Genomic DNA, 27,147 nt, shown 5'->3' on the forward strand with positions numbered 1-27,147 from the left:
GTCAATTATTTGCTTTAATGGTTTTCCAGTCATCTTCAAGTTCTCCTGGATCTGTTGATGAGTATGTGTACTGACATTCTGTTGGAACCCATCGGTGACTTACAAATCTGCCACAAACTGTATTTCTACTGGTTTTTTTCCTGTGAAGAATGGAGAACTGATAACAAGGTACAGAGGAAACCCAAATTCTGAGAAAATGTGTATTGGCATGTTGTTGGCAGAAGAGAGAAATAAGGCACATTTTTTGCAATGTGTGTAGTTGCACTTCCCTGGTTTATCTCTAAAATCAAAGTTTTGTTTCCCTAAAGAACATGATTCTGAGAACTTGGTGTCAGTTCCTGGTGTCAGTGTCACTCCCTGTACTACAGGGCACACGAGTCCAAGAACAAAGGTTTTACTTGTTCTGCACTGGCTGAGGCCAATCCTGTAGCAAGATAGTAAGAAGGCTTCTGCTACAAGCAAGGTATTATTGCAATTGAGCTTTGCAGCTCTGCTGTAATATCTGTTTAAGCTTCCCATCCATCTCATCTCCCCATGCTCCATGTTTTGTAATTTGATCCATGCTCAGCTGATTTTGCTGTGCTTTCTTGTCTGGGCTCTTGCAGTGGAGTTGACCATAGTCTCAGGATCCTTTTGCACCAAAATATCTCCATTCATTCATTCCAACAGCTTCTTTTAGCAAGTCAAGCTTTTGCATTAAATCAGTTTAGCAGGACAGTTTTGTTCCCAGGCACATCAGTGTTTCCAGCTGAAATCAGGTTACAGATCTAAGCTCACACCTGAAAATTGCAGCCTCCCTTGGGCATTTCCCTGGGGGCAGCACCTGATTATTTCTATCTTTGACACTATTTTTTTCCTTTCTCAGGAATTTACAGGCGTTTAATGCAACCGTTCTTGCAAATGTGCCACTGTTACAAATAGAAGCTGTTATATCTGTTCCTGAGGTAACCCTGCAACCTAATGCCAGTGAGATTGAAAAAATGACTGTGCAAGCTATCCAACACTGTGTTGAGGTCACTAAGGTGATTTTTGATAAAGATTTCTTTTTTGTTGCCAGAGTTTGCTTGTGCTTATAATGAGCTAATCTTTTTTATGTTTGGGTAAGCATAAATGTCAAAGGGGAGATTCATATTGCTTTATCTTGAAATCAAAATATCTAGTACATTGTTCTAATTTTACATACTGTCCTAATTTTACAATCTGATGATCACAGGAAAAAAGTACATGCACTTTTTACTCAGGTAAAATTGTTGATTACTTTTTAGTAGTGTTACCAGTGTAAGGACATGATTTGGTTCCATAAATCATCATACATCAGAAGGAAGTACTTTTCAGATTGCACTGCAGATGTTGCTTTCTGATGTATAAATAAGCAGATGGAATAAGGAATGTGAATGGCCTCCTCTACATTACATTTCTTCTTAAAAGCAGCAGAAAAGACAGTTCAGAAAAGGTTGGAGAAAGGCATCTAGGACAGCAAATATCTAGATGAAGTATCTAACTTACTGACAGTGATGTAGCAATATTTTCCTGCAGAGTTTCACATTGAACTGCTTTCCTGAAAAGAAGCCAAATAATGTGACAATGTTCCTGCCCTGCGCTGATGGACAAACGATCCCAGATGTCACCTGAAATGAATAAATTTAGTTTGTGTGCTTTTTGTGCTCAGATTTGCTGTTCTGCTCCACTGCTGCACGCAGACTGTTTGAGCCAATTCCTTTTTCTCTGTGTCATGCTATATTGTTGCTCAGCAGAGATTTTAGAAGCAGATTGAGTAATGCATGGCAAAGTTTTGTTAGGATGAAATTTTCTCAAGGTGATGGGAAAGTGTGGTCTCTTTTTTGCTGTCAGAAAAGCAATTGATTTGAGAAATCATTCACACCACTTCCTACATTATGTCCTAAATAATGGTGAATTCCTTCACTGAAAGGGTTATCAAGCATTGGAACAGGCTGCTCAGGGAAGTGGTGGAGTCACCATTTTTGGAGGATGTGTAGGTGTGGCACTTGGGGACACGTATGATTTAGTGGATGGCTTCACAGTCCTGGACTGCTTGGACTCAGTGATCTTAGAGGGCTTTTCAACCTTAACGATTCTATGAATGATTTAGCTAAAATGCCTCAACAGGATAACTGTTTTCCAACCCTGTCTTTAAAACTCCAGCATTTTGTACGATGGATGCACGGTACATGTATTGAATGCCCTCCTCAGCACGTCAAGGCGGATGAAGTTGTCACTTTCAGCTTTTACAGTGATGTCTCCCAGAGCCCGCTGATAATTGAACAGGCTGTTCTCATCACTGGGAATGTCCATAAACTCCTGGCTTCTCTCAACAAGTGTTTGAATGAATGGAAGAGGTATGACCTGGTGTGGAAATCGGACAAAGGCGCAGTCCTGGACCGTTTAGCTGCAGAAAACCCTGCTTGTGTTATCTTTGATGAGCACTTGCAGTTCTACATGAAGGTAGCTCGGGAAGTGAGTCAGCGGACCTTGATTAAAGATGAACAGTTTATCAGGCTTCAGCTGGCTCCTTTAGCCTCTGTAGTGCAGGAGAATGCTAAAAGCTGGGTGATGTCACTTGGGAAATTGCTTAATGAGTTAGCAAGAGAGGAGCTCTTCAGGCTTCAAGAGGAGATTCAGGTAGGTGTGCTCTGTTTTTTTGTTATCTTTTTCACATAGACTAAAAATCAATCTGGCATGTTATTTGCTTGTGTTTTGTGTTTGACTCATTGTTAAAATTCTAACAACTGCTTTGTCAGTGTTGATTCTGGAGATGATCTTTACTTTTTACAGAGATTATCAGAGAATGTGAATAGACCTCCTGAAACCCTGGACGATCTCAGAGTCATCCTTAGCACATTTGGGGTGATCAAAGGCGTGTCCCTCGAGGTGGAACTGAGATATTTGGACATTGGGGAGAGATACAGAACTCTTGCTTTGTACAATATTCCAGTAAGTGCATGTCTCATCAAACCTTTCAGATCTGAGCTAGGGGCACAAATGCATCTCATGTGAATGAAGAAATGTTTTCCTTTTGAAAAGTGCTACAGAATTACAGCATTGTTGAGGTTTGAAGGGATGTCTGGAGACTGTGTAGTCCAGAATCCCCTCTCAAATCAGTATGTCCACTTGAAAATGGACGTATGGCATGTGTTTAAATCTGATTGAGGTGGCCTCAGTATTGATTTTGTGTTTTGCATGTTTGTAATGTGAGCACATATTCCTCACTTTCTTGTGAAAGTGTGTGCCTACTTATGTGTTGTGAGAGGTGCTACTTGTTTTGTTTAGGTAGCTGAAGAAGAGCAAGAGAAGTCTGACAATCTTAGGGAAGCGTGGGAGACTCTCTTAATGGAAGCAGCAGAAGTCAGTCGCAACCTAGATTGTGAAGGAGGTGTAAAAGAAACATTCACAAAGGTAATATTTGTAATTAGTATGGAAAACAATTAGAAATGGAAAGGAAAACTATTTAAACGAACGCTGTTCTCTTTAGGTGACAAAACAACAAATTGAGGACTACAGCAAAGAGACGGAAGAGTTTTTTCAGAAACTCCTGACTGAGGGGCCTGGTGTTGTTGGGGATGATCTTGATAAAGGTAAATGGATTAATGTGTGTGAAGTGATGCTTTGAGAATACTAGTCTTTGGACAATTCAAATTTTATGTAAAACAAGAAAACTGTGCTTTCATTATTAACATACAAACTCATCAGCCTGGAATGTGAACATCTTTAGTACTAGAACATCTACAGACCATATGTAAATTCTGTCTTATTTATTTCCCATGAACCCTCGGATTATTTATCTGGAAAAATTCCTCTCCTTTCCCAGGACTAGAACTCATGGCTATGTTTGAAAAAGAATTAGACAGACTGGAAAAAAAGCAGCGGGAACTGGCTAGTGCTGAGAAACTTTTAGACTTGCCAGCAACAACGTACCCAAACTTAATAAAAGCACAGAAGGATGCAAAAGCTCTGAAGCAGGTCTATGACATTTATGCACAGCAAAAAGTGAGTATCACACCAAGTCTGCAGGGACACACACGTGTTCATGCACAAAGGTGGGGGACAGAAGAAGAAGTAACCCCCTGGTTACTGTCAACTCTTTTTGAAGCCGTTGCATGAAATTAGCTATGCCCTGGAATTGGTTATCACTGTGAAATGGTTTTAATATTAGTACAGCACTATCAGTGTCTCCATGGTGGACTGAACACATCAGATAGGAACAGACTTCTCCCAGCCTCTAATAATTGTTGGATGGCATTTTACTGCACACGGTTCCTCATCAGTTCAGTGAAACTACTTTTGGATATAGGATGTGTATAGGTGACAATGGGTATCTTGGGCTTTAACTACTTTTTAAGAAGTTTTATTTTTCCGAAATTTAAATGCCCTGTAAAGTATGGTCCTGTTCTTCATATTCCTTTTTTACTACTTCTTCTACAACTGGTTGTGTTTGGCTATGAATGGGTCTTGGACATGAACTTGTCTCTCCCAATGTTTGTAAAATGTAACACAATTACATTTTGGGGGTCAAAACTAAAAGGAGTATGATTTTTTTTTTTTTTTTCCCCCTTCTTAATGTCCTCGTTTCCAGGCAGCTAAAGAGGAATGGTCTCAGACACTCTGGATAAACCTCAATGTCAAGGTTCTTCAGGAGGGAATCGAAGGATTTCTGAAAGCCCTTCGGAAGCTGCCCAGACCAGTGCGCAGTATGCCAATAGGTGTCCAACTGGAAAAAAAAATGAAGGCATTTCGGGACTCCATTCCTTTGTTGCTTGATTTGAAAAATGAAGCTTTAAGAGAAAGGTTTGTTTTGATTTATTTATGTCCACTATATGTAGAAGTATTTGATGTGTTTTGTTAGAACTTTCTGTTACTGTGGTCATGCCATATCCTGCAGCTTGGAACTTTATTTCTGCCTAATGAACTTGTGTAGTAGCATGAAAGGTGGCTGCAATGACTGGGATACTTTATGTATTCAAACTGTAGCTCTTGTTTAAACACCAGAGTGCTAAACATGAGTTCATTATTATATGTTACAGTTGTTTTGGTTTTTTACTGTATCACGGTGTTAAATTGATGTGTCAATTTAAAACAGGCATTGGCAAGACCTTATGGAGAAAACAGGAACAAGGTTTGAAATGAAAACAGAAACATTCACTTTGGAAAATATGTTTGCTATGGAACTTCACAGACACACCAATGTTATCAGTGAAATAGTTGGAACTGCTGTTAAGGAACTTAGCATTGAGAAGGTAATATATTGAATTATAGAATCGTAATAAAACTAAAAAGACAAGGATGACAACAATCAGTTTTATTTGAGATTTAAATTGGCATGACTGCAAGTTTGGCCATCTTCAGGGAGCTGCCGTAGTGTAGCTCATGAAAACTAAGATCTATAGCTCTGTTAATGGACTCCTACTGGCACAGAATCCTCACAGAACTTGCTTTGGCAGCAGCATATTGGATTTCTATGATTACAGTAAGAAAGTTTGTCCTATGAAAATGGATCAGAAGAAGGATCCATTCTCTTGCTATCATGCTTTTTGAAATAGACTCTTCTTTATAAACCAGAGTTAGAAAATCTGTGCAAAAATTTTGCTGGATTAGTTGTTTCATTTTTTTGCTAAGATTATAGTTCTCCTGTTTCTGAAGACTGAAATATGCATCTTTTTATGTCCACATGCAGGGAATGAAGGAAATAATAGAAACATGGGAAAATATGAAATTCCCTATACAAGTGTACACCAAAGGCACTGAGACACGAGGCTTTATTCTGGGATCTGTAGAGGAAATTTTGGAGATTCTTGATGACAACAATGTCAATCTTCAGAGTGTTTTGGGCAGTCGATTTGTGGGTCCTTTCCTGTCGTCTGCTCAAAAATGGGAAAGAACTCTGTCATTGATTGGTGAAGTAACTGAGGTAGGAGGAAAGTGCTGGACTAAATAATTAATGTTTATTATTTATAATCCAGATTTTCTGTTGTACTTCTGTTTCCTCTGATGGTAACATTTGATTCTTAGATCTGGGTAACAGTTCAGAGAAAATGGATGTACCTGGAGAGCATCTTTGTTGGTGGAGATATCAGATCACAGCTTCCGGAGGAAGTCAAAATATTTGATCGTGTAGACAAAATGTTTAAAGAGGCAAGTGACTGACTTGTGATCAGCATAATTATTTAGTGCATTTTGCTTCCAGTTCCATAGTTAATTATGGTCTTCTGTGACATGTGTAGTACTGAGAATGATGTGCTATAATTCATTGAATATGAGATTGGGGAACCCAGAAATTTTGTTTTGCTTCACATCTGTCATAACCAGAAGACTTCTCCTGATTTAGCTAAGATGGGCAGAGGTGAGATCCTTGGCTGGCAGCCTGGGGTAGGCAGAATCTCCTTTTCCTTTTATTGTTTTTTGCATCTTTTCACCTTTACCATGATAATAAGAAGCTTACATGTGTTCCTATTGACTGAGGACCTATGGATATGCTAAAAAGGCTTTCCTGGTTCACGCCACTGCTCCCATACTGAACACATATTCCTGGTATGAATATGGCTTACTTTTCTGTTTCCCATCTGCGAAATTGAGAGAGTACTGTGATTTCGAAATACAATGTTTGATCACTCCTTAAAGTACCATTGTGTACAGGAGCAAAGTCAGGTATGTGCTTAAGCTGGCCTGACTGGGGATTCAGGCTTGTCTGGCTTACACTTGCTTTTACAATTGTATCTCCATAAGCATACTACCTTAGTGTTTTCATACAGCACTGCAGCACCACAAAACCACTTCAAAACCATTTAAAAACCTTTGATTCACTTCTATCAGGACCTGTACTGCTTGTGCTGTTGGCATGCTTTGTCATTAATTAAATATAATTTAATATAACGTATTGCTGTACAACATTTTCTAAACTTCCTTTTCTCCCTGTATAGATAATGGATGAAACTGTAAAAGACCCAACAATAAAAAATTGCTGTGAAGCCCCAAATCGTCTGTCAGACTTCCGTCACATAAACAGTGTGCTGGAGAAATGCCAGAAAAGCTTGAATGATTATTTGGATTCCAAGCGAAATGCTTTCCCGAGATTTTTCTTTATATCTGATGACGAGTTGCTCAGTATCCTTGGCAGCAGCAGCGCACTCTGTGTCCAGGAACACATGATAAAGGTACAGTGTCTGGCTTTCCACAGTGCCTTGTGCTTTTAGGTGCTTTAAAAAGTTCAACAGACTGTACTGTACCTGCTCATAGGGATGCATGAATATTTTCTGCATACAAAGAGCATCCTGGCAGCATCTTGAAGAAGCTTCTGAATAACCAGATCAAATCTGATGCACAGTCTCTCCTGGCTCTGACACTGGTTGGTAGCAGTTATGGTAGAGGAGCATTCAAGATACACCAGAATGATCTGTTATTAAAGAACTGTCCTCACAGATTGTACCTCCTCCTAGATCTTTATTTTCTAGGAAAAAAAAAAAATCAATGTCATTTGGGCCTGATTATTTGCTTGATATTCTGCAGTTGTGCTGCTGGGCTATATATTGGCATTTGTATTTGATTACTTAGGAGTCAGATCCATTTCTCTGGAGAAGAGCTGGGGGTTGCGTGCACTTACATCTTGGAGGCTTTGTTTCTAAAGTGCCCGTGAATTTCTTTGTTGCTGCATTTCAGATGTTTGATAATATAGCCTCACTGAGGTTCCAGGACGGTGACAATGATGAGAAGATCGCCACAGCCATGATCTCAGCTGAGGGGGAGGTGATGGAGTTCCGGCAGGTTGTTCCTGCCGTGGGCAGAGTGGAGAATTGGATGACAGCAGTGCTGGAGGAAATGAGACGGACCAACAGACGCCTCACCAAGGAAGCCATTTTTCGATATTGTGAAGACAGAAGCAGGTGAAACAATCAGTGTCAAGGATAACACAACCTGATATGTTGCTATGAGCCTGTAGTGATATAGAAAAGGCATAATTTTTAAATTCCTACACAATTTAGTCTGTACTTCTCTGTGTGGAGGGATATGAATAAATTCACATGCACTATTTTAACTAACCTCTCATATAATCTCTCGTATCTGTTTTCCTAAATCTTGAGTTTTATTTTGGTGTTGTGTGTTCAATATGTTTTTCTCATGATGAATTCCACTTGGGAATTTTATACATGGAACAGACAGCTTTTCTATCAGAATATTTCCTAGGCTTTTGAAATCCCACAGCATACTTCGATAGAATTCTGTCTATCTCTGAAAAGTTTGGCTTGTGTAGTAGCTGTTGCAGGAACAGAAGGAACTTCTTTGTTGTTGTTGTATTTTTTTTTTCTTTCCTGATCAGTTACTTAAAATAAACAGTAACTCAGCCTCCCTCACTATATATGTTTTCCATAGAGTTGATTGGATGTTGCTCTTCCAAGGCATGATGGTGCTTGCTGCTAATCAAGTGTGGTGGACTTGGGAGGTAGAGGATGTCTTTCGAAAAGTGAAAAAGGGAGAAAAGCAGGCAATGAAACTTTATGCTAAAAAAATGCACAGGCAAATCGATGACCTCGTTACCCGCATTACAATGCCCTTGAGCAAAAATGACAGGAAAAAATACAACACTGTTCTCATCATTGATGTGCACGCCAGAGACATCATCGACGTATTCGTCAGAGACAGGTAAGCACCACCTTCAGCTTCTGAGCAGCTCCCACATGTGTAAGTTGTATCGCCGTCCTTCTGACGATGCTCACGTGAGCTCTGTCGCGCAGCATTCTGCAGGCTCAGGAGTTCGAGTGGGAGAGCCAGCTGCGGTTTTACTGGGAGCGCGAGCCGGACGAGCTGACGGTGCGGCAGTGCAGCGGCACCTTCTCCTACGGCTACGAGTACATGGGGCTCAACGGGCGCCTCGTCATCACCCCGCTCACCGATCGCATCTACCTCACGCTCACACAGGTGCGCCTTCAAGGACATTTTGCTAACAAGCCCCTGTTATACTCAGCCTGTCACATCCTTGTTGTAGTGCCTCTTCCTGCTGTCTCTCAGATGCCAGTGTGAACGCTGTTTGAAATCAGTAGTGATATCCTTCTAACCTCATTGCTGCAAAGACAGTATAGAAGGCATTCACAGATAAAGTTTAAGGTCTTTTGTACCCAAGGGTTCATTTGTGGTTTTGTTACCAACCTAATATAAATCTAATCCAAGCTTTGCTTTGCTTTTTGTTCTGTCTTCAAAGGCTCTATCAATGTATTTGGGAGGAGCACCAGCAGGGCCAGCAGGTACAGGGAAGACAGAAACAACCAAGGATCTGGCCAAAGCACTGGGCTTGCTGTGTGTAGTGACAAACTGTGGAGAAGGCATGGACTTCAAAGTAAGAGTTAAAGATCTGTGTTCTCTGATAAAATGCCAATTTCTGCTCTTTATCAGTGCCCAGGATAAGGGCATACTCTGAACTTCTGCATAAGTATCTCCCTTAGAGATACCACACTGTTTGATAATTAAATTTAGTAAAAAATGTCGATTTTGAATAAATTCCTGAAGGAATTTCAGGCCCTTTCAAGCAGGGGAGCAATGACTGTAATGGTATGTGTTTAAGCTTATGATAGCCAATCTGTACCTGGCAAGTAATTATTGCAAGACCCTATGATGGATTGATTGATAAACATCCAGAAGTTTATCTAGCATTAAGAATTTTAGTGTATTCCAAAGTTTTTTGATGCTGATTGTTTTATATATTCACTGCTAAGAAGTTTTTCTTGTTGTTCCTTTTAGGCAATGGGTAAAATTTTCTCAGGTCTTGCCCAGTGTGGAGCGTGGGGATGCTTTGATGAATTCAATCGCATTGATGCTTCCGTGCTTTCAGTAATTTCTTCCCAGATTCAGACGATTCGAAACGCATTAATGAAGGGGTGGAAAAGATTTCAGGTAAACATTAAAAAAGAAGAGTAATTGTGAAGGCTGATCTTGGTTTTCAGGCCAAGACTCAGAGTTAGACCCCATCATTAGATCAAAGGACTGCTGCTTCTGTAATTTGTTTGTGCTGAACATTTCAAACTCCTGAGTATGTACTTTTGGTTTGAAATATGTTAAATCCTTGCTGATTGCCTAATCCTTTGTGAGTTTCTTCCTTTGTGAAGCGAGATAAAAGTGATCTTAATAGGATAATAGCAAGTTAATGGGGTAATAGTCTAGTAGTAATGAGGAACAGGAGTAACTTGACTTGATGTGAATTGTGAGGCTCTATTTACTGAGGCTTATTGAAATTCAAAAACCTCAGACAGAAAATTTGAGGCTTGTGAAATATCTTAAAGAAGGTACATTCATTCCACTCTTTGTATCAGGATGACTGTCTAAAGCTAAATATTTTAGCACTTTGTCCTAAGTGGGTACCCCAGTATTACTGGTTTTCTCTTTGAGCAAATAGTATTATTTTTTTTTAATTCCTAATTCACATTGTTCTAATGTTTTCTTATGCCTTTAGTTTGAAGGACAGGAGATTTCCCTTGATAGCCGTATCGGCATTTTTATTACAATGAATCCTGGTTATGCTGGCCGGACTGAGCTCCCTGAGTCTGTAAAAGCTCTCTTCAGGCCTGTGGTTGTTATTGTACCAGATCTTCAGCAGATCTGTGAAATAATGCTGTTTTCTGAAGGGTTCCTTACAGCAAAGGTAAGAAAATTCTGTTGTTACCCATACCCATGTGCCCACCCATGTTTGCATGGCCAGTAGCAATGTCCACATTCGTGATCGTTTAAATTAAATCTCAAACAGGTCCTTGCCAAAAAGATGACAGTGCTGTACAAGCTGGCCAGGGAACAGCTTTCTAAACAACATCACTATGATTTTGGACTGCGGGCCCTTAAGTCAGTGTTGGTGATGGCTGGAGAATTGAAAAGAGGATCAGCAGACCTCAGTGAGGTAGATTTGCTGCTTAGTTACCCTGGGCATATCATCTTTTTCATTAGGAAGGGGATGTGTTTACCCATCTGATGTAGTTTGCTTTGGAAATAGGAACATTGGTGGTATTTGTCTTATTATTTCACTTTGTTCTTATTGAGTTCCATTGTGCTCTCTGCCATTAGAACTCCAGTCAAAGTAGGGAAATCTATGGAAAATGAGGTATTTTTCTGCTTGTTAAATCTAGGATGCAAGCAGCCAGATGAATATCTCTGGATGATTAGCAAAAACTGATTTTTGAACAGTGAGTGCTCCAGCTCAGGGAAGCTGTGGTGTGGAACACTGCAGCCATTTGGCATTCGATTAACATGGCAGAAAAAGGCAGTGTATTATTCTTAGTTACTGATGTGCTTAATCCATATGAAATAACCTCTGTTTTTTCTACTAGGAACTGATGACAAAACACATTCTAAAAGCTGTACTGAAATAATCAGGCAATAGCTTTTAAAGATTTAAAGTTTTGAAGTACCTCATTTTAGCTGATTAGTAAACTGTTTGGTAAAGATTGATTTTGCTGCGTTTTGTCTAGGATGTTGTACTAATGAGAGCTCTGCGAGACATGAATCTTCCTAAATTTGTGTTTGAAGATGTGCCTCTCTTCCTTGGCCTAATCTCTGACCTGTTTCCTGGCCTGGACTGCCCTCGGGTCCGCTACCCTAACTTTAATGATGCTGTAGAACAAGCGTTGGAAGAACGAGGTTATGTTGCTCTACCAGTCCAGGTATAAAGAATGTTAACTGTGTGAGGTTTTGTTGTAAACATGAGGCTGCAGATGCATTGTTGCACTCTGGAGTGGCTCCAGGAAAACTTACCTGATACAGATCAGCTGCTAATCTTGTCCACAAAGAGTTATGATAGTAGTCTACTGAATCCATGTTTATTTTTCAGGTGGATAAAGTAGTTCAGATGTATGAGACAATGTTAACTCGTCACACTACAATGGTGGTTGGACCTACTGGAGGTGGCAAGACAGTTGTTATTAACACCTTGTGCCAGGCCCAAAACAAGTGAGTATAGAATGTAAACCAGGCTATCAAATGGCACAGTCTGTATTACTCAGCCCTGCCCAGAGTATTTGCTTGGGTTAACATGAGATGATGGTGTGACATTTTACAATTGCTTTTCTTCCTGTATCTTTAGGCTGGGATTATTGACAAAGCTTTATGTACTGAACCCTAAAGCTATGAGTGTGATTGAGCTGTATGGGATCCTTGACCCTGTCACACGAGACTGGACAGATGGAGTCCTGTCAAACATTTTTCGGGATATCAACAGACCCACTGACAAGAAAGAGCGAAGGTAGGCAGCTGGAAATCATTGTGGTGGTTTTGAGATCCTGGGGTTTACACCAACTGAAAAAAAATTGATATGGTACTATTTAAAAGAAACAAGTGCTAAATAAATAGAAAGAAAGACCCCTAGACACTATCTCCTGTGAGTCTAGCCTCAGTGAAACGATGCAATTATAAAAAATGAATGGTAGACTTCAAAATACCTGGACTGACACCATTGATGACACTTCTGAATTCAGGAGTATGTTAGCAAAATCAGAGGTCAGTCAGTGCCCCATGGCTCTTGTACACAGGTACATTCTCTTTGATGGAGATGTGGATGCTCTCTGGGTTGAAAACATGAATTCTGTCATGGATGACAACAAGTTACTGACCCTGGCAAATGGGGAGCGGATTAGACTTCAGGCACACTGTGCATTGTTGTTTGAGGTAAGAAATGACTGGACCATTTAATAAATGGGAAGGGTTAGATACAGATGGGGCTTTAAAGCCTGAAAAGAAGTTGCTGTGTATCGTTATCTTGTGTGATTATTTTGTAGGTTGGGGACTTACAGTATGCATCTCCTGCCACAGTATCCCGCTGCGGAATGGTCTTTGTAGATCCTAAAAATCTGAGATATGAGCCCTACTGGCAGAAGTGGGTCAAAGGAAGAGAAAATGAGGTGGGAGTTTCTGGTCTTGTTCAGAGAGTATTTATGTTTAACACTGAACTGTAGACAGCTGTAAAAAACCTGTGTAAAGGCAGTCTGATTTTTCTGACAAGAGTTAACAGTAAGGTTGCTTAGGTCCTTGTTTCTTACATTTAGTTTAAAAACTCAAGTCCACAGGGAACTGAAGTAAGACAACTTACTTGCTACCACCTGATGAATGCTGATCTTCACTTGCTGAACACCCAGTCCATATAACAGCATCACATTTTTTCATGTGACTGTACCCTGTCTTTGGTAGAAGTGATTCCTTCAGGAACAATCCCTGGTCAGCCAGGTATTGATGGGAAGTTCTGCTGTAAAAATTTGTCTTTCCAGCCTTGTGTGTGCTGAAATATTGTCCTTTTTGTGTTCCTTAGCAAGAGAGAGTGGAATTGAATCGTCTCTTTCAAAAGTACGTGCCCGACCTTATTGATATGATTGTGGAGGGAATTGTGGACGGCAGACAAGAACGAAAGCTGAAGACCATTATTCCTCAAACAGATTTAAATATGGTAAGAAACAGAGAATAAAGATTGAACACATTTAACTAAAAAGAAAATGGAATGATGGAGGAAGTAAAATCTTCCCAAAGAAAGCACAGGAGGAGAGTCCGTGCTGAAATGTCAATTTGCTACTGATGAGTACAGAGACACCAAACCAGTCATCTCCTAACAATGCTCTTCTGCTGAACTGAATACACATAGCAGTAGGTTCACCTGTAAGAACAAAAGACCGGCAGTCAGCTGAAAACATGTTAAGAGTTTTCGTGTCTCTAAATGGCAATTTTGTTTACTGATTTGTCCTTTTTCCAACAGATCGTGCAGTTGACTGTGATGCTGGATGTCCTAGTGGTACAGCCTGAAAATCCTGATGTTTTGGAGTGTTTTTTCTTGGAAGCTTTGTATTGCTCCTTAGGTGCTTCTCTTCTTGATACTGGGAGAATTAAATTCGATGAAAACGTTAAACGTATTTCCTGCATGTCTATTGTTCAGGGTGAGAACATCCTGGCAAAGCCAGGGGAGCTGCCAGGTAGGACCTTGTCATAATTTAATCCAATTTAACCTCATTGATTACAGTAGAAAAGTGTTAGTTTCCATGAAGGCAGATCGTTATTTTCCTTCCAGCTAGCTGTCCTGGCTGCAAAATATGCTCCTTGAGGGGCTATTGGTGAAAACCTCATAGAGATACTCATGCTAGGTGACTCTCAGCTAGTGGTCTGTCTTCACAGAGCAGTACTCTTCTATGCCAGGTTAAAGAGATAAACAGTGAAAGGAAAAAGAAAATTTGAAAGGAAGACCAGTGGGAGTTGCTTAAAAAGTGATAATATGATCCATGTTCTGGAGTAGAGGAATGTTGGTTGATGCCTTCATGGGTTAAATGACTTGCAAATAGAAAAAAGTGTTGTCCAACTTGGTCTGTAATCTTACCCTTAATTTTCATCTCAATCGGATTGTTTTCTTAGGAAATATTTCAGTGTCCTAAAAACTTGCAGTTGCTTAATGGTTTGCAGGTCAGCTGCCAACTTTGTATGACTTCCATTTTGATGGGTCTCAGAAGAAGTGGGTACCTTGGATGCAACTTGTTCCCGAATATATTCATAATCCTGAAGTGAAATTTCTCGACATTCTAGGTGAGTATAAGATAAAATACAGTGATGATTTGCTTTTAATTCATAACATGCTACCACTGAGTGCATGGCACTTGACATGAGACATCCTCTTTCTGTACTGAAGGTCATCTACTCACGTTCACTTTCTTGTGATGGCACAAATCAGTTTCTTTAAAATTCTTGTCATAGTAATTTAGCAGCAGTAAAGTTGATGTTTACAGCGTTGTCTAATAAAAAAGTGAGGAGAAGATGAAAGCATGTCTCAGTTAGTAAGGCTTATTAGGAGCTAATAATGCCTTTTAAAAGCTAGAATAGCAGGAGATTCACAGCTTGCTCTACGAGAAATTCTAGGAAAACATCAGCTTGTAGTTCAAGTATTCAGTAGATAAAAATTACATTCTTAGGGCTGTTATTGGTTGTTACTTCAAGCATTGCCTAATTGTGCTTTTCATAGTTAAGGACAAATTTAGGCATCTTAATTTACAGTGATACTCCAGCAAGCACGGGTTAACTTCACTGACACAAGAGATAAATTTATGATCTCTGAAGTTGCTCCAAATGGCAGGCTATTCACATAGAAAAAAAATTAATCTCTCTAGAGTTCTGGGAAAATGCTTACGATCCAAATAAATCCTGATTATATCCTTGAAATAGGGATTAAATGGAGTTTAACCAAACCATGACCCTCCTATATGAATGATAACTTCTTTTTTAGTGTATATATATATATATGTGTGAAAAGATCCCAATGACAAAGACTGAAAGACGATGGTTAAGCAATTAAAATTTTCTTTTGGCATTGTTAGTGAGTTGATAATTCAGATTGTGTCTTTGTGCAACTGCATGTTAATACCTCGAGAGTGTGTTCCAGCACTATTCTGTAAATATAAATCCCCCAGCTGTAGTGCATTTTCATTTAGCCTGTGATTGTGTTCATGCTCTTTTTCAGTGCCCACAGTGGATACCACACGCACTGCTTGGTTACTGGAACAGATGGTAAAAGTGAAACGCCCAGTTGTTCTTGTAGGTGAATCGGGTACATCTAAGACAGCAACTACACAGAACTTCCTAAGCAATCTGGACAAAGACCTTAATGTATGTGTGAGGCCTTTTGCCCTGTTTGTAAAGCTGCATTTTCATTCTTTGCCCTTGTGGTAAATTTGCACTGTGAGGTGTGAGTCTGTGGGTTGCAATATTGACCTGGGTAATGTGACTGCAAGCTCCAGACCCAAAGTGTGTGGCTGATTTGAAAATCCTTCAAGATCAAAGATGTTTTGTCCTCTTCTACCTTGTACAGACTCAATTTTATGAAGTAAAAATATATTATCAATGTGTTAAGAATGGGGTTACTTTTCTTTGTCATCTGTAATTCAAGTGAATTATGGACCTGAGAAGCATTTCCTGTATGTCTGACAACTAATATAAAAATACTTTTGAATGCTTTAGTAAAAAAAACCCCAACAAAACAGGTTAGAATCCATTCTTATCATCTCCTCCTGTTTGCAGCTGGTGCTGGTAATTAACTTCTCTTCTCGTACAACATCCCTGGACATTCAGAGAAACCTGGAGACAAACGTAGAAAAACGAACTAAAGACACTTTTGGCCCTCCCATGGGAAAACGTCTCCTTGTGTTCATGGATGATATGAATATGCCAAGGGTAAGCTGTCAATAGTTTTGCAAGGTAGTATAGAAACATTTGGGGTGGCACTGATATGGTCCCTGCACGCACAAATCTAGTGTGCATTTAGTTTATCTCATAGAAGAGGCACTTTTCCCATAGGAGACACTGCCTGAATGTTCACAGTCAGTGCCAGAGCTTTACAAAGTGTCCCTTAGTCTCTGTAATGTTCTCCTGAGTGTGGAGCACAGTATCCCCACATTTAAAGCAGTAATTGGTGAGCTGATGTACTGTGCTTTGATGTATCCTTGTGTATCCTGCAGATTGATGAGTATGGCACGCAGCAACCCATTGCCCTACTGAAGCTGCTGCTAGAGAAAGGTTTCATGTACGATCGTGGTAAAGAGATGAACATTAAATTTCTTCGAGACCTGGGTTTTGTTGCTGCCATGGGCAAAGCTGGAGGAGGTCGGAATGAAGTTGACCCTCGATTCACCTCACTCTTCAGTGTTTTTAACGTCCCTTTTCCTTCTGAGCAATCACTGAATTTGATCTACTCCTCCATCCTGAAAGGCCACACTGCGGTAATTTCACTGTTTTTAAAGGATTCCTCAACAGGTTTATGATTTTTAAATAGAAATTTATTTGTATGTTGTTGCAAGACCTCAAATCTTTGTTATCATTTTTTTTAATACCTAGAACCTCACGCAAACCTTTCTTTTCCTCTTATCTTTCTCAATGGGTTTTACATTGTTTAGATAAATTCTTGTGTGATATGTAAACATTCAAGCCAGCAGGTAATTTATGAACCTGGGGCTTTTCATAGGTTGAAACCTGTGAATGATTTTGTTGCAGTTCCTGTAAGCAAATGCACAGAGATCATCAAACTCTTTCCTGAATGAGTATGAAAAGTGTAATATAATGCAATAGACTGCATTACTAGCCAGGTACCCACAACACTAGTTAAGATCAGCTTAATTTTTCTGCTATAGAAATCCTGTGGGAATTCCAGTCACTGAGTTTGGTGTTATCTTGAGCACTCAGCAGGTTCCAGAGTGAAGATGGAGCCTGCCCTGAACATTTAACTGCAGAATGTTCATACTAGAGAGAATTTCCGAACTAAACAGGTTTAAAAGCTGGAAAACAGATTATGTTTAATAGCATTGAGTTCTGTCTGGGCAGTCTCATGAAAACACCTCTTCTTTCTCATGTTTGCAGACCTTTAACGAGTCCATATCAGCCATCTCTGACAAGATTACTCTGTGTACTTTGGAACTTTATAAAATGATTATTACTGACCTACCCCCTACTCTTTCTAAATTCCATTACATTTTTAACCTTCGGGATCTTTCCAGGATCTATAATGGACTTGTTCTTACAGATTCAGAAAGGTAAGAATAGAAAAACTCATTAGTGGTCCCACACCTATTTTTTTGGGGTGAATCTGGGTGAAAATGAGGTCATTTGGTACATGAAATCAGTCACATTTGGTTACTTTTCATTAAACCACAATGAGAAATAGAACATCCTAAACTGTGATCTTACTCTCCATACCAAACACTGATGCATTAGTCCTTCTTAAATGAGATATCAGAGGTAAAAATGCAAGCAAATTAGTTATTATGAAAAGAACCAAATCATAAAGATAATAAAGTAAAAAGGTCAATCCAAAATTTGGTCCTTGTTATTAACCATATGGCCTTAGGAATTGTGTCAGCTCATTTGGTGCAGTCTGATATTTTGATGTTATTTCAGGTTTCACACAGTGACCCAGATGGTGAGAGTTTGGAGAAATGAGTGCCTGAGGGTTTTCCATGACAGGCTGATTAATGAGGCAGACAAAGAATTGGTGAGTAATTTCTTTTAATTTTTCAGTAGTCACTGACTATTATTATGGCAATTAACTTGCAACAGCAACACTATCAAGTGTTGGACTCTGGTCTTGCTGTCCGACTGCAGACTTGTCTAAGCAATATGTCTAAGCAAAATGTTGCTCATTAATTTAAAACACAGCCCATGGAAGACTCTTTTCCTGAAACAATTTGGCTGTGGCAGACTAAGAAAGCAGATCTGCTGAAGCAATGGAAAGTATCGCTTGGTTTGTCTATCCAGGAGAATTGATTGGCAGAAGTAAGGGTGACAAAGTGTGAGAGCAGTACAGGAGAAAACTCAGGAAATCACTTTGAGTCAGTATTTTCCTTCAGGGAAGATTGTACCAGAATGTGACTATACAGTCAAGTAGCAGAAAGGATAAAAGCCAAGTTCTTACACAGTGGATTCAGTTCTGGCTGTTATGCAAATTGGAAAATACTTCAAATTATATCTTAAAATACAGAAGAGAACAATGCCAATTTAAAACCCTGAGATTTAGGAGAGAAATAGAGGTAAAGTCTACTCACCTATAAGCAACTTGCTTTGCTTTGGAAGTTGCTTAGATGAAAAGAGGTAGGCCAGGAAGGCTTCAGATTTTTATGGTTAAAACTTTCTCCTCTAACATACAAAGATATATCTCCAGGTTAGTTTTCACAACGCAAAATATTAATGCAGACTTCGAAGCTTTGTGAGAAATCTTTCCGATGAGACATCTAGGAATGCTGAAAAGGAAAGTTTATTAATATACTGTTTACACCAATATATGAGAAGGTGTTTTTTTTTTTAACAGGCTTATCCTTTTTTGCTTTGATGTTCTACAGTAGATTGTCTTGAACCATTCTTGAACTGCCTATTAGATCATTTTAGATCATACATAGAACACAGAAGGGGGCAGTAATCTTTGGATCTTCTAGTGACCTAAGTATCACCTTGAAATAAATCAGTATTTGAGCAAGAATCTGCATTATCACCTTTCTAAGTATTACTGGATTCACAATCAAGTGCTTTTTTGTGTTGCCTGACTCATTTCATATCCTTTAAGGTACAAGGCCATATAAAAACCTTGGTTGAAGAGCATTTCACAGATGACTTGGAGCATGTCATGAGGGATCCCATTCTTTTTGGAGATTTCAGAACAGCACTGAATGAAGCAGAACCTCGTATTTATGAAGATATCCAAGACTATGATGTAGCAAAAGCTCTCTTTCAGGTAGAGTGCATTGGCTGGGAACTGTGCCTGAGGAATGGGCAGGAGCCTGCCTCAGGCTGTAGGAAATCTGTTCTCTTCTGTGTGCACGCCGAACTTTATGTGCTTGGATGCCCAGTTGGGGTTTGCAGTGATGAAAACTGAGGATCAGCTACAGAGTCAGCTGTGTTTTCCAATAGTTTATTTTCCCTGAGGAACGGGAAAGGAATAATGCTGCTGAATGGGCTATTTTATTAACATTATTAATTGTTTCACTGGTCTCCTAGTAACATTCTGTTCACCTTTCTCTGAAGGAGATTTTGGAAGACTACAATGAGTTTCATATTAAAATGCATCTGGTTCTTTTTGATGATGCTTTGGAGCATTTAATCCGTATCCATCGCATCATCCGGATGGACCGTGGGCACGCCCTGCTCATCGGAGTGGGAGGCTCAGGAAAGCAGTCCCTGACGAGACTGGCTGCACATACAGCTGGATGTGAGGTTAGTGAGCCTGTGTCTTGGCTGGGAAAAGAGACAGGGAAAGTAATACTGCGATTGGGATTAAACTGGGGATGTGGGTAAATCAGTCAGTCAAGATCAGGCTTGCAGCTCTGCCCTGTGGAGAGAAATGCAGGGTGAGGTGATTGACAGGAGGCCCAAGATGACTGTGTGTGATCTGGGTAGGAAGCTGTCAGTGCCTGAATCTGGGTTTTGGCACTGGGGAAAGAAAACAAGGATGTGTTTGGCGATGAACAACTAATTGTCCTTAACTACTGCTGTTGGTACTTCCATGTGTTACAGCAGCCCTCCAGTGCTGCCCGAGGAGCCTTGTTGTGATTGATACTGTATTATTTCAGAGAGGAAATGTTCCTCTCAGAGGCACTTTACTTACAAGGGTTTGGAAGGAAAGAACAAAAAATGAGGATGAACACAAACCAATTTTGAAAATGCAAGCCTGCAGGGTTGTACAAATGTAATTTTTAAAAAAGAATGTACTGCATAATTTTATTGATACTTAAACATTTACTGATGATTGGGGCCACACCAACCCCTTTGGGTTGAAATTCAGAGTTACCATCATGTCTTGGGTCCACCTGTGTCTTCTCAGTGTATGTTTTCATCCTTAGGTATTTGAGATCATCTTGAGTCGAGGATACGGAGAAAATAATTTCCGAGATGATTTGAAAAATTTGTACCTGAAGCTGGGTATTGAGAACAAGTCAATGGTCTTCTTGTTTACAGATGGGCAGGTGGCAGAAGAGAGTTTCCTGGAACTCATCAACAACATGTTGACTTCAGGTGCCTTTGGCAGCCTCTCTGCTTGTGACTTATAATCTCAACAGAACTCTTGATGCAGCTATTACTGGTTCACCCTGTGTGCTCTGCTGCTTTCACACCTTTCAGTACTACCTGAAATGATCTTGGCCTTAATAATGGTTTTCTGGCATCATCTTAGAGTCAAATGTGTCTGGAGAGGTTATAGGGTTCATTCATGCTGGTGATAGCGCTCCAGGAGTCTCAGATTTTTTCCAAGACTGAGGGAAACTTCAGCTGCATTTGGCCACAAACCCACCTGTTGTCCAATTGGCTTTTGAATCCATTCACCTGAACTGCAGCAACTGTTCATATGTATGTTTATTTATATATGTCCTGAAATGTAGTTTGATGTCTTCTAGTGAATGAAGCAGCTGGAAAGGAGCAGCAGCTGGCACTGTGTGACCACCCTCTCTATAGAAGTTCCTACACAGTCTGATATGAGAACAGATGTGTTAATTTTATCCCTTTCCTTAGTCTAGTTTTCCCTGTCCCTGGTCTGTCATTAGGTTACTTATGCAATATTTGCCACAAGATTGAGAGAACAAAAATGTGATCTGATGGTTCACAGACACTAATGAAGATTTTCTTTGCAGAGTTAAAAGTACTTATGTTCCTGTGACATTTTGTATATGTTGCTGAAGCCCAACCAAAACTGCATTAATTATTCCTCTAAATTCCCAGTATGCCCTATTTTCCGTGAGGGCTATGGGGAGGAGGAGAAGATAGAGAGATGAATTGGTTCATTCAAAACTACTCAGAATCATTTTTGCAGAACTAGGTTTAAAATTGGTTTCTCATCTGCCCTATCCCCAGCCATATGGTTTCCTCTTACTGGTTGTTCTCACTAGCATTCTTCTGTCCTTATGTTACAGGAATGGTGCCAGCCCTTTTTGCAGATGATGAAAAAGACTCCATACTGAATCAGATTGGAGAAGAAGCTGCTAAAGCTGGCGTGGGCCCAGCTAAAGAGAGTATCTGGCAATATTTCGTAAGCAAATGTGCAAGCAACCTTCACATTGTCCTAGGAATGTCCCCGGTTGGGGAGGACCTGAGAACGTGGTGCAGAAATTTCCCAGGTATAACTTGTACACTTTTAGTCCTTTCTCCATGAAAAAAAGATTTACAGGCAAGAGAAAAATCTCCACTGGACACTGAGAGATGTCTGGCAGATAACACTAAGCAGAGCAGGTTTCATGAGAAGGGATTTGCAGTGCATGATTTTTTTCCAGTTAATTACCACGTATCAGTGAACAATATTGATTAGCATTTATCAGATCAGTTCATTTTCCAGCTGAACAGCTAAAAATCAATTGGTCATCCTCACTGAACTGGGAATACACAGCATTTGTCTGCAGCCTCTCCTCTGTAGTTTACAGCAGAAGGTGTGGTGTTAAATCATTATGAAATTAGGGTGGTGGTAAGAGAAACATTTTTGTATCCAAAGCCAAAAACGGGTGTGGTGAGGGGGACACCCACAGAGAGAAAAAACACCTGAGCCTGGCAGGTGCTGCAGGAGCCCTGGGAAACAGAAGAGATTCGTGAAAGATGGGTACAGGTGGGAATGCTAAACCAGGCCCTGAAATATTTTATTGCAGCTTTGACTGTGTCCTGTAGAGCCTAAAGAATGGTACAGTGGGGTTAGCAGAACACTGGGGCAAATGGAAGTATTGAATTTTGTGGTAAGTTCTAGTGCTTAGAAAGAGTCAAGACTAATTTGCAAATTCTTGATGTAAATAAAGTTAATTAGAGGACTGCCTGTCTGATTAGGGGTTTGTTTTACAAAGGAATTTTTCAGATAACGCTGTCCTTTTGTTTTAAGGTCTTGTCAACAACACTGGTATTGACTGGTTCTTGCCCTGGCCTGCCCAGGCCTTGTGTGCAGTTGCACAATCCTTTCTGGGTATGTAACATGCCAGTATTTCAACCCATTAACCCTTGGCATAGCCTAAGAAATAAATTCTTTACTTTGCAGTTATTGTACATTTCACAGTTTCATTTCCCATTGTGCTTGTTACCTTGAATCTAAATGGGTAATGAAAAAACCCAGTCAAAAAACTACTGGATGGTAATTTCTTAATCGAATAGGCTTTTTAAATTGCTAAAATTCAAGTTCCCAGCTCTGCAGACAATGTGGGCTGCCTACCAAGAGGTTTCCTTCTGGCTCTGCCCTGGTCTTGCTTTTTGCCCCAGAAAACAGACTTGTTTTGTGCCTGGCTTAGATGTGCATAAGGAAGATGGTAATTGGTGTACTCTGAAAAAAGCCACAAATCTTTGAAATTTTTTTATTTCTTCTGCCCAATTTTAGGAAAAAACAAACGCATCCCACCAGAGAGCTCCAAGGCAGTGATTGACCACATTGTCATGGTGCATGAATCTGTAGGGGATTTCAGCAAGAAATTTCTGGAGAAACTGAGACGTAGAAATCACGTCACACCAAAAAACTACCTTGATTTTATCAATACTTATGCAAAATTGCTGGAGGAGAAAAATGAGTTCATTTTGGGTAAGGCTTTGTAGATGTTTTCTCCTTTTTAATGCATGATTTAAATATTTTAAAACCAAAAGGAGTTCTGGTGAGAATCCCACATATTACCTAGAATATGCAAAAATTGTTTTAGCAGTACTATCTCAAATGCTGTGCTGGCACACAGCTGTGGGGGCTGTGTTTTGACATTGACCCAAAATCTTTGCCACATGTAAGTGTTCAGACTCTGTCAAACAGTGGGCTCTCCTCAAATCCTTTTGTGAATGAACATGAGCCAGAATCCCCAAACCAGACACTCCTCTGCTTGGAGAGCAGTCTGGTGAAATCTAATGCCAGCATGGCCTCTCTCAAGGTTTGACTTTCTTCCTCAAGCAGCAATTCTTATTCATACTTCAGTGGCACTGGAATATGTGAAGAGGATAAAACACAAACAGGGTAACATGGAAAATAAGTTGTGGCACAGGGCCACTGTGCCAGCTCAAGTGACATTAACATCATTTTGGTTGGGAGGCTTAGGAAAGGAAAATCCCTCAGTGCACCTCTAAGGATATTTTCTCTTTGTGAGATTGTCTGTTGTTATGTGGTTGAACACAATCAATGAATCACTGACATTTCTCCCCTTTTTTCTACCTAGCACAATGTAAACGGCTGGATGGGGGCTTAGTTAAATTGAAGGAAGCTGCTGTACAGCTGGCTGAGCTGAACATTAAACTTGCTGAGCAAAAGATTGTGCTAACAGAAAAAACAGCTGCTATTGAGGCTTTGTTACGAGACATTAAAATAAACACAGAAATAGGTGAGTAATTTACAGCTACTGAAGTGTCCCACAGGCTAAGCAGGGCTCACATCATCTGTGTTAAGTTGAGTTGGGAGACCCTTGAGGAGCTCCAGCTGCTTTTTGAGGTATCCCTCTTGTTCTGTGTGCTGCTCCCATGCCATGCCAGAAGGGCAGGTCCCCTGCCTTGCCCAGATTGCCATCTTTGCTCTACGTTTGGCCCACAGTACTTTACACAGCTCACTATTACGTTTGCCTGCCCTTGTTTTCCCTTTCCAAGGTGTAGGAAATGTGGGAAAGACAGTAGACAGAAAGGCAACTTCTAATTCAGAAATTTAGTATTAGAGGAAAATGAGAGGGAAACATGGAGAAAAAGAGATTGTGCACACTGATGTGTGGAACACTAACTGTTCCTAGCCTGGTGATGTAACTGTAAGCAGAGGCAAGCTGGCAACACAAAGGTTCTGACTTGATGGTGATTTCTGATTTTCAGTAAAGAGTAAATCTCTATTAGCATATTAGTATATGTTCTGTATACAAACTTGAATGATCCATTCATGATCCTGCCTTTACAATTACTAGCTGAGGAGAAGAAAAAAATGGGTGAAGAAAAAGCTATAGAGATACAGGAACAGAATAAGATTATTGCTGTGGAGAAGGCGGAGGCTGAGGCAGCATTGGATCAAATCAAGCCTATTATGGAAGCTGCCAAACGGGAGGTCGAGAAGCTCGACAAGGCTGAAGTTACTGAACTCAGGTGACTCATTTGTATGTACAGTAGCATAAAGTCCTGGAAATACACTGAGAACCCCTTGTTTGTTGGGTTTGAGCCTAAGCCTCATCTTCCTCACCTGCCTGTGAAGGTCAGGAAATCAGTTGTCTGGGTGCAGAGGTCACAACAGAATGCCCTGATTCCTAGCCCATGACTTTGCTTTAAGACAGTTCTTCCAGGCTTTTGTTTGCTGTTTTCCTCATCTTTCTCTGGCCTGTGTCTGATGCACCAGAACCTGCTCTGGTTTTTGCCTGAACGATGGCTGTCCAAACCTGTTCATTCCTCTTCTTTTTTCTTCTGTGTAAGTAGGAACACCAACAGTTGTTTTTCAGGGATACTTTCATAGCATGAAAATGTATTTCCCTGCTGAATTTATTCCTCCCTGTGTTTGGATAATACGTCTTTTATTTGAGGATCAATATTAAGGCACATCCAGTCTTTATCTCTCCCTGAAATAGTTATCCCCAAAGTAGCAATGCCTCTCCCTTCCCTGCCACACATGTTCAGTTTCTTTTCTCTCATAGGTCTCTGGATTTTTCTCCAGCTGCTTCACTGCCCTAGGAAAGAAATCCTCAGTGTTTTAAGCTTTCCACAGTTGAAATCCTTTAGTATTTCGTGGATCAAATTGTCTGAATACAAGAATTGGTTCTTAGCTTTTGAGTAGTTAATAATTTATTGTCTGACTTGGGTTATCTTTTTCACTGCTGGAGCTTGTCTTATGTAGAAGCTCCTGTATTACAATGCCTCTCTTAACAGGAAGTGCCCATGTCTGGCATCATGTGCTTTGTCTCCTTTTTTCTCTTCCACTGTCTTTCTCACCTGTTTTCCAGATCCTTTGCAACACCCCCGAAGCAGGTGCAGGTTGTCCTGGACTGTATTCTTATAATGAGAGGTTACAAAGAACAAAACTGGAAGAATGCCAAAGCAATGATGGCTGACACAAATTTCCTGCGACTTCTGTTGACGACAGACTTTAGGGAAATTCCGTGGAGCCATGTGAAAGCTATGCGAGGTGAGTTCCTGTTCTGGGTGCTTGCAGTGAATATAGGTTCTTGTTAATGGGATCAGCCATGTCAGGGACAATCCTTCCAGTGCAATCTGGGAGAGATTCACTCTGTGCCAAGGGACAGCTCTGTCCGCAGTGCTGCAGCTGTTGCACTGTTGGGGTGACTGGATTTTTCGGATTTCAAAGACCTTCTGCTGTGTGTTCCATCCAGTTTATTCCTTAGCTAGGGGTCTTACAGGCTCTGGTTTAAAGCAGGCAAGAAACAAACAGCATAGCTGAGTAGTCCTTCTGTCTGCTTTTAGCTGCTTAGTAGAATTATGGCCTCACCCATATGATGGCAATTAAAATGTGATGTTACAGAGTGGAAAGAAGATAAGCTGTATCTAAGGTTTATGGGCCCTTGCACATGCTCTCAAAGGTGCAATCCAGAGTAGTCCCATTAGAAGGGGAATTTGGGTCTTGGAGAAAAATGGCATCTGACTGCTGCAGAGAAGACAAATTATGATCCTCAGACATGCTGAACAAGTCATGAATACACTCCCTTCATGGAGAAAGAACCTGAGAAATCACTAACAATATTGGGCTTGTGTTGTTACAGCCCAGTAGCTTCATCTTAGAGTCTCTTCAATATTCTGACAAATGTTTCCTATTGTCTGTCACAGCACTGGCTGATATTGCTGGTAGGAAAAGCTATTTCTTTGAGAGTTTTTGCACAGTTATTCAACTCACTTGCAATATTTTTATGTTTGGCAATTTAGCTCTCTTAAAGAATCTTAATACTACCTGGGCTGAAATGGAAGTTATCAGCAGAGCAGGACTGGGAATGTTAAAGTTTGCTGAAGCAGTTGTGACCTACTGCGATGTAGTTAAAACAGTCAAGCCAAAGGAAGAAAAGGTAAAATGTGTTGGAATCAAACTCAGAGAAGGTCAAAGCATGATCCTGATGGAAAAGATAATACTTGACCACTTCATGGACTGCCCACTTTTCTTATTTAAGTGCTTAAAAAGTGGTGTTTAGGAGAGCTATTGCAGTAGCAGTGAGGCAGGTTCTCAGTCACAAATCACTGTATTTGTTGTGTTGGGATGTGGGTTGTCATCCTTGGCAGTGCTTCAGGGATGAGGGAGGAACATGTTCAGTTGGAATTTTGTAGTCTAACATGCTTAGAAAAACACAGTTTAGAGCTTTTTACTAAAAACAAACTTAAAACCTCATGGCATGTGGACAGAGCTGAGGTCAGTAGTACACAAAATCCATGTTCCTTAAGCACAGACCTTGATTAGCTTTTTTTAGCATGACTGGAAAGTCAGCTATATTACCAAAGGAAAGCTAATGTCCAACAGATGACACTGGGAAACTTTTGTCAAGAAAAGGTTATTATATACAACTGACTACAGAGAAAGTATATTCACTAGATGATGTGTCTGACTGTTTTTGGAGCCTTAATACTGTTGTTATTAAGCAGACAAACCTCCCCTTTTGTCAGGGCATAAGAGTCCTGTTGACCTCCAATGCTTTAATATTCCTTGTGGGTACAAAACTGGGAGATTTCTCTGCTTTGGAACTGCAGTGTCAGACCATGATGTGTGTTTGGGAC

At 40.2% G+C, this 27,147-nt stretch overlaps 1 protein-coding gene across 1 annotated transcript in view; it reads left to right on the plus strand.

Moving 5' to 3' along the window:
- The window catches only part of DNAH10 (dynein axonemal heavy chain 10), a 51,646-nt gene that overhangs the window by 10,523 nt on the left and 13,976 nt on the right, over positions 1 to 27,147 (plus strand). The window contains exons 17-57 of the mRNA XM_048323174.1: positions 866 to 1,022; positions 2,164 to 2,640; positions 2,794 to 2,952; positions 3,289 to 3,414; positions 3,491 to 3,593; positions 3,827 to 4,005; positions 4,592 to 4,803; positions 5,096 to 5,252; positions 5,690 to 5,923; positions 6,025 to 6,147; positions 6,933 to 7,166; positions 7,669 to 7,892; positions 8,380 to 8,649; positions 8,742 to 8,925; positions 9,206 to 9,340; positions 9,742 to 9,894; positions 10,451 to 10,639; positions 10,742 to 10,888; positions 11,457 to 11,648; positions 11,816 to 11,934; positions 12,068 to 12,226; positions 12,513 to 12,648; positions 12,759 to 12,881; positions 13,286 to 13,420; positions 13,724 to 13,937; positions 14,419 to 14,538; positions 15,467 to 15,612; positions 16,024 to 16,176; positions 16,461 to 16,721; positions 17,356 to 17,528; positions 17,893 to 17,986; positions 19,052 to 19,219; positions 19,510 to 19,698; positions 20,325 to 20,496; positions 21,387 to 21,590; positions 22,334 to 22,414; positions 22,820 to 23,017; positions 23,634 to 23,795; positions 24,357 to 24,531; positions 25,377 to 25,558; positions 26,311 to 26,447. Of these exons, the coding sequence (XP_048179131.1) occupies positions 866 to 1,022; positions 2,164 to 2,640; positions 2,794 to 2,952; positions 3,289 to 3,414; positions 3,491 to 3,593; positions 3,827 to 4,005; positions 4,592 to 4,803; positions 5,096 to 5,252; positions 5,690 to 5,923; positions 6,025 to 6,147; positions 6,933 to 7,166; positions 7,669 to 7,892; positions 8,380 to 8,649; positions 8,742 to 8,925; positions 9,206 to 9,340; positions 9,742 to 9,894; positions 10,451 to 10,639; positions 10,742 to 10,888; positions 11,457 to 11,648; positions 11,816 to 11,934; positions 12,068 to 12,226; positions 12,513 to 12,648; positions 12,759 to 12,881; positions 13,286 to 13,420; positions 13,724 to 13,937; positions 14,419 to 14,538; positions 15,467 to 15,612; positions 16,024 to 16,176; positions 16,461 to 16,721; positions 17,356 to 17,528; positions 17,893 to 17,986; positions 19,052 to 19,219; positions 19,510 to 19,698; positions 20,325 to 20,496; positions 21,387 to 21,590; positions 22,334 to 22,414; positions 22,820 to 23,017; positions 23,634 to 23,795; positions 24,357 to 24,531; positions 25,377 to 25,558; positions 26,311 to 26,447 (7,156 nt within the window). The remainder of the gene's footprint in view (positions 1 to 865; positions 1,023 to 2,163; positions 2,641 to 2,793; positions 2,953 to 3,288; positions 3,415 to 3,490; positions 3,594 to 3,826; positions 4,006 to 4,591; positions 4,804 to 5,095; positions 5,253 to 5,689; positions 5,924 to 6,024; positions 6,148 to 6,932; positions 7,167 to 7,668; positions 7,893 to 8,379; positions 8,650 to 8,741; positions 8,926 to 9,205; positions 9,341 to 9,741; positions 9,895 to 10,450; positions 10,640 to 10,741; positions 10,889 to 11,456; positions 11,649 to 11,815; positions 11,935 to 12,067; positions 12,227 to 12,512; positions 12,649 to 12,758; positions 12,882 to 13,285; positions 13,421 to 13,723; positions 13,938 to 14,418; positions 14,539 to 15,466; positions 15,613 to 16,023; positions 16,177 to 16,460; positions 16,722 to 17,355; positions 17,529 to 17,892; positions 17,987 to 19,051; positions 19,220 to 19,509; positions 19,699 to 20,324; positions 20,497 to 21,386; positions 21,591 to 22,333; positions 22,415 to 22,819; positions 23,018 to 23,633; positions 23,796 to 24,356; positions 24,532 to 25,376; positions 25,559 to 26,310; positions 26,448 to 27,147) is intronic.

The sequence above is a fragment of the Corvus hawaiiensis genome, chromosome 18 (assembly GCF_020740725.1).
Source record: "Corvus hawaiiensis isolate bCorHaw1 chromosome 18, bCorHaw1.pri.cur, whole genome shotgun sequence".
Taxonomy (NCBI): domain Eukaryota; kingdom Metazoa; phylum Chordata; class Aves; order Passeriformes; family Corvidae; genus Corvus; species Corvus hawaiiensis.